Here is an 11,461-nt window from a genome sequence, read left to right on the forward strand (position 1 = left end):
TTTTCCTGAGGGAATTGGCAGATGTAGTTGCCAAGCCACTCTCCATAATATTTGAAAAGTCATGGCAGTCAGGTGAAATCCCCAGTGACTGGAGAAAAGGGAATGTTACACCCATTTTAAAAAATGGTGTGATATTCCTTTATAACAGGGAACAGGTAAAAAGGAGGACACTGGGAACTACTGACCAGTCAGCCTCACCTCAGTGACCTGGTAAGATCATAGAGAAGATCCTCCTGGAAGCTATGTCAGAGTATATGGGAGACAGGGAGGTGATAGACGAGAGGTATGGATTTGATAGATGGACTGCTGGATAAGGAATTGGCTGGGTGGTTGCAGCAAAGAGTTATAGTCAGTGGCTCAATATCCAAATGGAAACCAGTAATGAGTGGTGTCCCTCAAGGGACACCTCTCTTTCACAGGAAGAAAAGCTCAGAGTGTTGGGGGTTTTCAGCCTGAAGAAGAAAAGGCTGAGGCAAGACGTTATTGCAGCCTTTCACTATAGGAAGGGTGCTTATAAGAATAAGACAGAGAAAGACTTTTCACCAGGGCCTGTAATGACAGGGCAAGGGGCAATGGTTTTAAACGGAAAGAGGGTAGATTTAGAGTGGTTCTAAGGAAGACATTTTTGATGACAAAAGCGGTAGAACACACTGGAACAAGTTGCCCGGAGAAGTTCTTGATGCCCCATCCCTGGCAGTGCTCAAGGCCAGGCTGGACGGGGCTTTGAGCGACCTGGTCTAGTGGAAGGTGTCCCTGCCCACGGCAGGGGGGTTGGTCTGGGTGATCTTCAAAGGTCCCTTCAACCCAAACCATTCTATGATTCTACAGGGCACCGAGTCACGTGGGCTCAAAAGAAAGATGTTCATGAAATTATTTATCCAATACCAGAGTAGGAGAAAAATGAGTCCTTGCATTTCTGACTGAAGATCTGAAAAATTTCTGTCATGTCCAAATATCCCAGTCCACTGTGAGCAGTACCTTCTAGCTTTTGTATTTTAATAAATGTTCTGTTTGCTTGATTATTTTTTTTTCAGGGAAAAATAGGAGGCAGAAGTCTGTCTGTTTTTACTGAATACATCATCGTACAAAGCTTCATATCAGAAAAAAAAGGTTCAAATCTTTTTTTCTTCAAGATAATATTTGAAATAAGTAATTAACTTTTTTTAAATAAGGTTGCCCATTTAATTAAAGGAATTAAAGGGCACTTATAAAATTATTTCCTCCTTCCTCTCCTCCACCTGATATCATTTGCAAGATCTCTTTGCATTTCCTCCTTTGCTGAGCATACAACTAACTGTCTAGGAGTGTAAAAAAAACAAAATTAAGAAGTCCAGATATGTGGTCAAAAGTTGGAGGACCAGAAAAATGAGCTTTTAGGAAAGCATATAGACTGCTCCGGGACTGTGCTGCTACATTAGGTGTTTGGAAGAGGACAGAGGCCTAGCCTAAACCCAGGAAAATGCGTTTGCAAAGGATGAAAAGAATTGAGGTAAAGCTACTAGTAGACTGACTCTGACATGAGTGAATAGAATGGAGTAAGATACAGAATTTGAAGGAAATCTGTATGCTACTGAACTAACCCCCAGAACTTTCTCCTCGAAGGTATGTGTCCTTCCCAGCAGATTCACTTCTGTGACAATGTAGTTCACAACCCGCAATCCACAGAGGGGTCAGCAGGTGAAACAGGCATTGGCTCCAAATCCACATGATCTTCTTTTTTTTGTACTCTCGCATATGATGTTATTCGGATGTTTTGTCTTCTCTAGACAGAAGCCCCTCTGAAATGCTACCACAACTCTTGGCAGTTTCTCACACTTTAGGTGCATCCTAGTCATGCTAAATTGGCACCACTGACAAGCTCTTAAAACTGATCTCTCCCTCATCAGAACTCCACAAGATGGTGTGTGATATTACATTAGTGAAAGAAAAAGTGAAAGAAGCCAAATGAACTAGTCACCAGGGTCCCCTTTCCCACATTGTAGTACATATTTTTGAACGTGACAATCCTCTATCCAACTCATGCCAAGAAAAAATCATTTTACGTATATTCAGTTTATCTCACATCATGAAACTCATACGGATTGGAAAAAGCCATGCCCTAGTTTATCTCAGCAGTTCTGAGGACAAAATTGTTTGATTAAGCCACTTGTTTTATTTATTTTATTAAAGAAATGCCTGCAGCCTAACCTCTGTTTTTCATAAAGAAAACATGTACACCATATTTTGGGTTTTTTTTTTTTGCACAACTGCTGATTCTGGCTGACAAAATACCTGAAGTCCAGTGTAGAAGTAAGCAGAAAAATAAACTCTATCTTAAAATAAGAACATACAAATTAATGTCTCGATGTATTGTGCTTAATCAAAAGAATTATTTTGGAGAAGAAAAAGGGAATATAGTTTATTAAAATATTAATAAAAGCACGCAGAAAACTGAGGGAAACAAAGAACTTCTCAATGTTCTCATGAGATATCGAAGGTAACTGCCGCTTTAAAAGAGCTTTTTTTCACATTAACGTTTCTGGTGAAAACCGGCTTTCTTTTACTTTTTATTAGCTCCGAGTAGAGCTAAATAGGGCATTACGTCCAAAGGTTTCATTATTTTTAAGAGATGAAGCCGCGTTACGGGAAACAACCCTAACCCAGATACAGAACTGAGTGGCTACTTTGTGTTACTTGCTTCTTTTCAAAGCTAATTTACGCTAAGAAAATGTCTCCAGATTACCTCTATTTTGCACTACTGTGATGAAAAACCGTCTCGGGAACATGAATCCGCTGCCACTGTGACAGTGCTGTCAGAAGCAAAGCTTTAATTCAAAAGGAAAAATAAAAATCTCATCGTCCGGCTCCGCGTGCGATCCCCAAACTCGGGGATTATTGCCTCGCTTGAAACTCATTCTAACTCTCAGCCAAAAGAAACGCCGAAAGATAAAAATATCTTCTGTCCCCAGCAAGAATGCTAAGAAACGGGGTGCCGCGGTCGCGGTTTTTTACGGAAAACACACTTTTTTGAGAAGGAAGAAACACAAGCCGAGCGGCAGAGCGCGGGGCGGCGGGGCGGGGCGGGCTCGGCAACGCACCAATCAGCGCCCGCCGCGCTGCTATAAATGGGGGCGCCGCGGCGGCTGCTGCAGCCGCCGCGCTCCGTCCGCGCAGCAACGCCATGTCCGAGGTCGCTCCCGCCCCCGCTGCTGAGGCAGCGCCCGCCGCCGCCGCCCCGGCCCCCGCCGCCAAAGCCGCCGCCAAGAAGCCCAAGAAGGCGGCGGGCGGCTCCAAAGCCCGCAAGCCGGCGGGCCCCAGCGTCACCGAGCTGATCACCAAGGCCGTGTCCGCCTCCAAGGAGCGCAAGGGGCTCTCGCTCGCCGCGCTCAAGAAGGCGCTGGCCGCCGGCGGCTACGACGTGGAGAAGAACAACAGCCGCATCAAGCTGGGGCTCAAGAGCCTGGTCAGCAAGGGCACGCTGGTGCAAACCAAGGGCACCGGCGCCTCCGGCTCTTTCCGTCTCAGCAAGAAGCCCGGCGAGGTGAAGGAAAAAGCGCCGAAGAAGCGGGCGGCCGCCGCCAAGCCCAAGAAGCCGGCGGCCAAGAAGCCGGCCAGCGCAGCTAAGAAGCCTAAGAAAGCGGTGACAGCGAAGAAGAGCCCCAAGAAAGCGAAGAAGCCGGCGGCCGCCGCGGCCAAGAAAGCGGCCAAGAGCCCCAAGAAGGCGACCAAGGCTGCCAAGCCCAAAAAAGCGGCGGCAGCGGCGAAGAGCCCGGCCAAGGCGAAGGCGGTGAAGCCCAAAGCGGCCAAGCCGAAGGCGGCCAAGCCCAAAGCGGCCAAGGCGAAGAAGGCGGCGCCCAAGAAGAAGTAAGCCCCCGTGGAAGAAACCTCTTGCTCCGCATTTAAACCCAACGGCTCTTTTAAGAGCCACCCAAATTTTCTTAAAAAGGGCTGAAATAAGGGAGTTCATATACATACGTATATATTGGGAGTAGAGCGGACAGGGCTTCAGTTTTCGAGTCTGTGCCATAGGGCAGCAGGTGAAGCGTGCGCCGTGACTGGGAGGAACTTCTCCCCCCCCCCCCCCCCCCATTAGGAGCAGCCCTGGGTGCTGCTCTACTGGCTATCGCAGCAATGCTGGGGACGTTCGCTCCTTTGAGAACGGGCATTGCCTCAAGGCGGCATATGTACTTAGAGACTTGATTACTTTACTCCATTGTTTTTTAAACACTTTTGTAGCCGGTACTTAACGCTTTCTTTTCCGCGTCCTGTGTGCGCCTACGTGGGAGGGGAAACACAGAGGAGGGGCGGGGTTGGTTTTCGCTTGCTACCCGTCTGTTCGCCTCAGCAGGAAGCTAGGATGGGGCAGGAAAAGATTTTTCTTGCACTTGTAAATCGAACTAAATTTAGGTTTCGAAACTATTTTTTGATGCTCTATAATCTCGCCTGCATGCGCAATAAGACATACATTTAAAATCACTCTAACGCAACATTGAGAAGTCAGCATATATTCATAAAAGCTTGGCTTTTTTTTTTTCAGTAAGGAAGAATAATGCTTCCCACATGTTTCCAAGAACATTTAAAGCAATTTAGCTCTTCAATGATCTAGTGGGTGGCTCTGAAAAGAGCCTTTGGGTTTCTGTGGGAAAAGTTTCCCGGGCGGTGTTCTTCGGCGTTTACTTGGCTTTAGCCTTGTGGCTGTCGGTCTTCTTGGGCAGCAGCACGGCCTGGATGTTGGGCAGCACCCCGCCCTGCGCGATGGTCACCTTGCCCAGCAGCTTGTTGAGCTCCTCGTCGTTGCGGATGGCCAGCTGCAGGTGCCGGGGGATGATGCGCGTCTTCTTGTTGTCGCGGGCCGCGTTGCCCGCCAGCTCCAGGATCTCGGCCGTCAGGTACTCCAGCACGGCCGCCAGGTACACCGGGGCGCCGGCGCCCACCCGCTCCGCGTAGTTGCCCTTGCGCAGCAGCCGGTGCACGCGGCCCACGGGGAACTGCAGCCCGGCCCGCGACGAGCGCGACTTGGCCTTGGCCCGCGCCTTCCCGCCCTGCTTCCCGCGGCCGGACATCGCAGCGAATCACGCAGACAGAAACCGCAGCACCTCGCACGAACAACAACCTGCTCCCCGCCGCGCCCGCCCGCCCGCTTATATACGGCCCGGGAGGAGCGGCGGCGCCGTCGCTGATAGGCTGGGAGGGAGGCGTTGTTCCGGGAACCAATGGGAATGCGAATCGAGAGGTGTCCAATAGCGCAGCTTAGTGCGGCGTGACGACACGAAGCAGAACTTCTAACCAATGGCGATGCGCGGCTGTTGAGCCGCCGCTTTGCCCGGCGCTGCTATAAAAGAGCTGCGGCGGGAGGCTGCGTTACTCGCTGCTTCGATACCGGTGGTAGTTAGTGAGTGAGAGTCTGCGCATTCGCTGCCATGCCCGAGCCAGCTAAGTCCGCCCCGGCGCCCAAGAAGGGCTCCAAGAAAGCCGTCACCAAGACGCAGAAGAAGGGCGACAAGAAACGGCGCAAGAGCCGCAAGGAGAGCTACTCGATCTACGTGTACAAGGTGCTGAAGCAGGTGCACCCCGACACGGGCATCTCGTCCAAGGCCATGGGCATCATGAACTCCTTCGTCAACGACATCTTCGAGCGCATCGCCGGCGAGGCCTCGCGCCTGGCGCACTACAACAAGCGCTCCACCATCACCTCGCGGGAGATCCAGACGGCCGTGCGGCTCCTGCTGCCGGCGAGCTGGCCAAGCACGCCGTCTCCGAGGGCACCAAGGCCGTCACCAAGTACACCAGCTCCAAGTAAGCTCTCTGTGCACCCAGTGCCAGAGCTGCTCGACCCAAAGGCTCTTTTAAGAGCCACCCATCTTTTCAGTAAAAGAGCTGATGCTGTGGTGACTTGTTCTTAGCTGTCTTAGGGACGAGAGATATAACAGCGTGGAAGCACTGCCGGTTGTAAAGAACTCAGTGTATGTACCTGCTTGCCGTAATTGCGGTGTTCCGCATGTGTTTTTCGGTGGAGCAGAGAACGCTCACGAGTCCCTGAAAACACTCGAGGAGCCCCCTTGCACTTTAGCGTCCGGGTTAGGGGCGGTTGAGCAATGAAGCTAACGATGTAGGTGTTCTTTTTAAGTGCCAGAGTGAAGTGTGTTCTGGATAGGCAGTGCGTGCTACCTTTCCCACAGGAGGCACTCTAAGGGAACAGGGATACATCGAAAGCACAGACGGATCAAGATGACCGTATGCTTCCTTCCCCCCCCCCCCCCCCCCCCCCCCCCCGGTCCGCAACAACAAGGTTCAGGCTGGACCTGCGGCCCCCTCCCTCGACACACACACCGTTTAGCGTTCTCGCGGTCGACCAGGGGAAGCAAACCGGAGCGCTGCACCGCGTTCTCGCTCCCGAACGGCGCAGACCCGCCTGTGGTCCCGAGCGCGGTGTCTCCCCCCGGCGCCCTTCCCCAGCTCTCGCCCGCTTCTCCCTCCGCCGCCTTGTTCCGCCGCGCCCCGTAAATCCGGCGGCCCCGCGGGGCAGCGGGCGGGCGGAAGGACCCCGGCGTCCACGCCGCCGCCGGGCTCGGTCCGACCTGAGTGAGGACTGCAACGGCGCTGCCCAGCGGGCGGGCCCGGCGCGGCGCAGCACCCGAGACGGCGGTGATTGGTCGCGGCGGCGCTCGCCGCTCGGAGCCCGTCCTCGCTTCCCCAAGGCGCGCTCCCCCGGAGAGAGCCGGCCCTTAAGACGGGGCGGGGGAGCAGCCAGGGGACGTTCGCCTCACGCCAAACGCCGGCAGCGCCTTGCGCCTGCAGCGTTCCTGGCCGCCGCCCTGCACCGCACGCGGTTACCGAGTGGCAGGACAGGGCGAGCGCTCGGGGAAGAAGGAGGCTGCCGTGCGGAGGAGCCTTTGGCAGCGGTCCCCATGCCGGGAGAACGGGGCGGGGTGGGGGGTGCGTGAGGGGGACCGCGTCGGGAAGAGTCCGAGTCCGAGGCACGGGCGGCGGGGGCCCTGCTACACCGGTCACCTGCGGTGGTTCCTGCCACCTCCCCCCGCCTCGCAAACCGCTCGCTGCTCGTGGGGGACGGTCCGCGCATATCTCCTCAGGCAGCGGGGGGGGCCGGGAAAGAGCAAGCGGCCGGGCCGGGGCAGGCCGTGGCGAGAGAGGCAAGGGCGGGCTGGTTCGGCGGCCGCGGAGGCGGAGGGGGGGCGGGTCGGGCCGAGAAAAAGGGCGGGTTTTCCCGCCGTCGGGGGGCCGGCTTGTCGCATGCTCGCGTCGCCCAATGGCAGCCGGCCGGCTCGCGCGGACGGCCAATCGGCAGGGAGCTTCGGCTATAAATACCGCCGCCGCCGCCGCCCCGGCGCGGTGTCCGGCGGGCGAAAGCGCGTAGGGTTGAGTGCGGAGCGATGGCGCGCACGAAGCAGACGGCGCGTAAGTCGACGGGCGGGAAGGCGCCCCGCAAGCAGCTGGCCACCAAGGCGGCCCGCAAGAGCGCGCCGGCCACGGGCGGCGTGAAGAAGCCGCACCGCTACCGGCCTGGCACGGTGGCGCTGCGCGAGATCCGGCGCTACCAGAAGTCGACGGAGCTGCTGATCCGCAAGCTGCCTTTCCAGCGCCTGGTGCGGGAGATCGCGCAGGACTTCAAGACCGACTTGCGCTTCCAGAGCTCGGCCGTGATGGCGCTGCAGGAGGCGAGCGAGGCCTACCTGGTGGGGCTCTTCGAGGACACCAACCTCTGCGCCATCCACGCCAAGCGCGTCACCATCATGCCCAAGGACATCCAGCTGGCCCGCCGCATCCGCGGCGAGCGCGCCTGAGCCTCCCGCCGCAGCCCCTCCCCGGTTCCGGCAGGCACCGAGGCAGCCCACGCAGACCCAAAGGCTCTTTTAAGAGCCACTACGTCCACAATAAAAGAGCTGTTGACACTCGGTTTTTAAAAGAAAAATACTCCATGCATTTCATCATTTTCAAGGATATACTATTCTGTCTTTTTAGTAATAATGAACTAAGAATAATAGCGTAAATGAGCTTGCTTAAGAGCAATAGCATAAAGTGAAATTTCGACAGGGATTTGAATTTGAAACTTCGGTCCCGTTTTAGTAATAACATATTTACACTCAAGTTACACACAAAGCGCTAACAGCTCTTTTTATTGTGGACGTAGTGGCTCTTAAAAGAGCCTTTGGGTCTGCGTGGGCTGCCTCGGTGCCTGCCGGAACCGGGGAGGGGCTGCGGCGGGAGGCTCAGGCGCGCTCGCCGCGGATGCGGCGGGCCAGCTGGATGTCCTTGGGCATGATGGTGACGCGCTTGGCGTGGATGGCGCAGAGGTTGGTGTCCTCGAAGAGCCCCACCAGGTAGGCCTCGCTCGCCTCCTGCAGCGCCATCACGGCCGAGCTCTGGAAGCGCAAGTCGGTCTTGAAGTCCTGCGCGATCTCCCGCACCAGGCGCTGGAAGGGCAGCTTGCGGATCAGCAGCTCCGTCGACTTCTGGTAGCGCCGGATCTCGCGCAGCGCCACCGTGCCAGGCCGGTAGCGGTGCGGCTTCTTCACGCCGCCCGTGGCCGGCGCGCTCTTGCGGGCCGCCTTGGTGGCCAGCTGCTTGCGGGGCGCCTTCCCGCCCGTCGACTTACGCGCCGTCTGCTTCGTGCGCGCCATCGCTCCGCACTCAACCCTACGCGCTTTCGCCCGCCGGACACCGCGCCGGGGCGGCGGCGGCGGCGGTATTTATAGCCGAAGCTCCCTGCCGATTGGCCGTCCGCGCGAGGCCGGCTGCCATTGGGCGACGCGAGCATGCGACAAGCCGGCCCCCGACGGCGGGAAACCCGCCCTTTTCTCGGCCCGACCCGCCCCCCTCCGCCTCCGCGGCCGCCGAACCGGCCCGCCCTTGCCTCTCTCGCCACGGCCTGCCCCGGCCCGGCCGCTTGCTCTTTCCCGGCCCCCCCGCTGCCTGAGGAGATATGCGCGGACCGTCCCCACGAGCAGCGAGCGGTTTGCGAGGCGGGGAGGTGGCAGGAACCACCGCAGGTGACCGGTGTAGCAGGGCCCCCGCCGCCCGTGCCTCGGACTCGGACTCTTCCCGACGCGGTCCCCCTCACGCACCCCCACCCGCCCCGTTCTCCCGGCATGGGGACCGCTGCCAAAGGCTCCTCCGCACGGCAGCCTCCTTCTTCCCCGAGCGCTCGCCCTGTCCTGCCACTCGGTAACCGCGTGCGGTGCAGGGCGGCGGCAGGAACGCTGCAGGCGCAAGGCGCTGCCGGCGTTTGGCGTGAGGCGAACGTCCCCTGGCTGCTCCCCCGCCCCGTCTTAAGGGCCGGCTCTCTCCGGGGGAGCGCGCCTTGGGGAAGCGAGGACGGGCTCCGAGCGGCGAGCGCCGCCGCGACCAATCACCGCCGTCTCGGGTGCTGCGCCGCGCCGGGCCCGCCCGCTGGGCAGCGCCGTGCAGTCCTCACTCAGGTCGGACCGAGCCCGGCGGCGGCGTGGACGCCGGGTCCTTCCGCCCGCCCGCTGCCCCCGCGGGCCGCCGGATTTACGGGGCGCGGCGGAACAAGGCGGCGGAGGGAGAAGCGGGCGAGAGCTGGGGAAGGGCGCCGGGGGAGACACCGCGCTCGGGACCACAGGCGGGTCTGCGCCGTTCGGGAGCGAGAACGCGGTGCAGCGCTCCGGTTTGCTTCCCCTGGTCGACCGCGAGAACGCTAAACGGTGTGTGTGTCGAGGGAGGGGGCCGCAGGTCCAGCCTGAACCTTTTTGTTGCGGAACGGGGGGGGGGGGGGGGGGGGGGGGAAGGAAGCATACGGTCATCTTGATCCGTCTGTGCTTTCGATGTATCCCTGTTCCCTTAGAGTGCCTCCTGGGGAAAGGTAGCACGCACTGCCTATCCAGAACACACTTCACTCTGGCACTTAAAAAGAACACCTACATCGTTAGCTTCATTGCTCAACCGCCCCTAACCCGGACGCTAAAGTGCAAGGGGCTCCTCGAGTGTTTTCAGGGACTCGTGAGCGTTCTCTGCTCCACCGAAAAACACATGCGGAACACCGCAATTACGGCAAGCAGGTACATACACTGAGTTCTTTACAACCGGCAGTGCTTCCACGCTGTTATATCTCTCGTCCCTAAGACAGCTAAGAACAAGTCACCACAGCATCAGCTCTTTTACTGAAAAGATGGGTGGCTCTTAAAAGAGCCTTTGGGTCGAGCAGCTCTGGCACTGGGTGCACAGAGAGCTTACTTGGAGCTGGTGTACTTGGTGACGGCCTTGGTGCCCTCGGAGACGGCGTGCTTGGCCAGCTCGCCGGGCAGCAGGAGCCGCACGGCCGTCTGGATCTCCCGCGAGGTGATGGTGGAGCGCTTGTTGTAGTGCGCCAGGCGCGAGGCCTCGCCGGCGATGCGCTCGAAGATGTCGTTGACGAAGGAGTTCATGATGCCCATGGCCTTGGACGAGATGCCCGTGTCGGGGTGCACCTGCTTCAGCACCTTGTACACGTAGATCGAGTAGCTCTCCTTGCGGCTCTTGCGCCGTTTCTTGTCGCCCTTCTTCTGCGTCTTGGTGACGGCTTTCTTGGAGCCCTTCTTGGGCGCGGGAGCGGACTTGGCCGGCTCAGGCATTACAATCAATCTCTCACTACCTCTGTAGTAGAAAAAAAACCTCGATCGTGGGGTGAAAGTCAGTGTGAGCGCCCTCTTTTTATAGCAACTGTATGCAAATTACGGCTTCTTCTAGCCTTAGTTTTTATTGGGCGAGAGAGGTTATTAGTCATAGGTCTCCATACTTCATCGCCATTGGTTAGAATTCGATCCGACTTCCCATTGGCTGTTTTCGCATTGTCGCCGTCTCAGCCTATCGAAACTCGCGCTTTTCGCTGAGAGGGGATATAAGGGCGAGTCGCTGGGCTGTTTTCAGTTCCGTACGGCTTCTGGTACTGAGTCGCTGCGATGTCCGGCCGCGGGAAGCAGGGCGGGAAGGCGCGGGCCAAGGCCAAGTCGCGCTCGTCGCGGGCCGGGCTGCAGTTCCCCGTGGGCCGCGTGCACCGGCTGCTGCGCAAGGGCAACTACGCGGAGCGGGTGGGCGCCGGCGCCCCGGTGTACCTGGCGGCCGTGCTGGAGTACCTGACGGCCGAGATCCTGGAGCTGGCGGGCAACGCGGCCCGCGACAACAAGAAGACGCGCATCATCCCCCGGCACCTGCAGCTGGCCATCCGCAACGACGAGGAGCTCAACAAGCTGCTGGGCAAGGTGACCATCGCGCAGGGCGGGGTGCTGCCCAACATCCAGGCCGTGCTGCTGCCCAAGAAGACCGACAGCCACAAGGCTAAAGCCAAGTAAACGCCGAAGAACACTGCCCGGGAAACTTTTCCCACAGAAACCCAAAGGCTCTTTTCAGAGCCACCAACAAATTCAGTAAAAGAGCTTGAACTTCATTGAATTGACGAAAGAGTAGCAAAACGCCGCCCGTTTTGAAACGATCGGCTGTGGGTAAACATCCGTATTAGCTACGGGGT

At 57.6% G+C, this 11,461-nt stretch overlaps 6 protein-coding genes and 1 pseudogene across 6 annotated transcripts; 4 read left to right on the top strand and 3 right to left on the bottom strand.

Moving 5' to 3' along the window:
• Positions 1 to 3,020: 3,020 nt before the first annotated feature.
• On the top strand, positions 3,021 to 4,188 carry LOC126034513 (histone H1.11L-like). Its single transcript, XM_049792306.1, is given in 2 exon segments — positions 3,021 to 3,138; positions 3,141 to 4,188. Coding segments are annotated over 2 exon segments (741 nt in total). The 5' UTR covers positions 3,021 to 3,104; the 3' UTR covers positions 3,848 to 4,188.
• A 361-nt stretch (positions 4,189 to 4,549) lies between these two features.
• On the bottom strand, positions 4,550 to 5,116 carry LOC126034527 (histone H2A-IV). The gene has a single exon (XM_049792328.1). The coding sequence runs from the start codon at positions 5,040 to 5,042 to the stop codon at positions 4,653 to 4,655; it is 390 nt and encodes a 129-aa protein (XP_049648285.1). The 5' UTR covers positions 5,043 to 5,116; the 3' UTR covers positions 4,550 to 4,652.
• An 88-nt stretch (positions 5,117 to 5,204) lies between these two features.
• On the top strand, positions 5,205 to 5,859 carry LOC126034537 (histone H2B 5-like; annotated as a pseudogene).
• Positions 5,860 to 7,353: 1,494 nt separating this feature from the next.
• Positions 7,354 to 7,988, top strand: LOC126034519 (histone H3). The gene has a single exon (XM_049792318.1). The coding sequence runs from the start codon at positions 7,371 to 7,373 to the stop codon at positions 7,779 to 7,781; it is 411 nt and encodes a 136-aa protein (XP_049648275.1). The 5' UTR covers positions 7,354 to 7,370; the 3' UTR covers positions 7,782 to 7,988.
• A 98-nt stretch (positions 7,989 to 8,086) lies between these two features.
• On the bottom strand, positions 8,087 to 9,388 carry LOC126034523 (histone H3). The gene has a single exon (XM_049792322.1). It carries the CDS (start codon positions 8,616 to 8,618, stop codon positions 8,208 to 8,210), a length of 411 nt encoding a protein of 136 aa, XP_049648279.1. The 5' UTR covers positions 8,619 to 9,388; the 3' UTR covers positions 8,087 to 8,207.
• A 707-nt stretch (positions 9,389 to 10,095) lies between these two features.
• LOC126034538 (histone H2B 5) lies at positions 10,096 to 10,579 on the bottom strand. The gene has a single exon (XM_049792341.1). The coding sequence runs from the start codon at positions 10,566 to 10,568 to the stop codon at positions 10,188 to 10,190; it is 381 nt and encodes a 126-aa protein (XP_049648298.1). The 5' UTR covers positions 10,569 to 10,579; the 3' UTR covers positions 10,096 to 10,187.
• A 294-nt stretch (positions 10,580 to 10,873) lies between these two features.
• Positions 10,874 to 11,402, top strand: LOC126034525 (histone H2A-IV). The gene has a single exon (XM_049792326.1). The coding sequence runs from the start codon at positions 10,896 to 10,898 to the stop codon at positions 11,283 to 11,285; it is 390 nt and encodes a 129-aa protein (XP_049648283.1). The 5' UTR covers positions 10,874 to 10,895; the 3' UTR covers positions 11,286 to 11,402.
• The last annotated feature ends 59 nt before the right edge of the window (positions 11,403 to 11,461 follow it).

Source organism: Accipiter gentilis, chromosome 34 (assembly GCF_929443795.1).
Source record: "Accipiter gentilis chromosome 34, bAccGen1.1, whole genome shotgun sequence".
Classification (NCBI taxonomy): Eukaryota; Metazoa; Chordata; class Aves; order Accipitriformes; family Accipitridae; genus Astur; species Astur gentilis.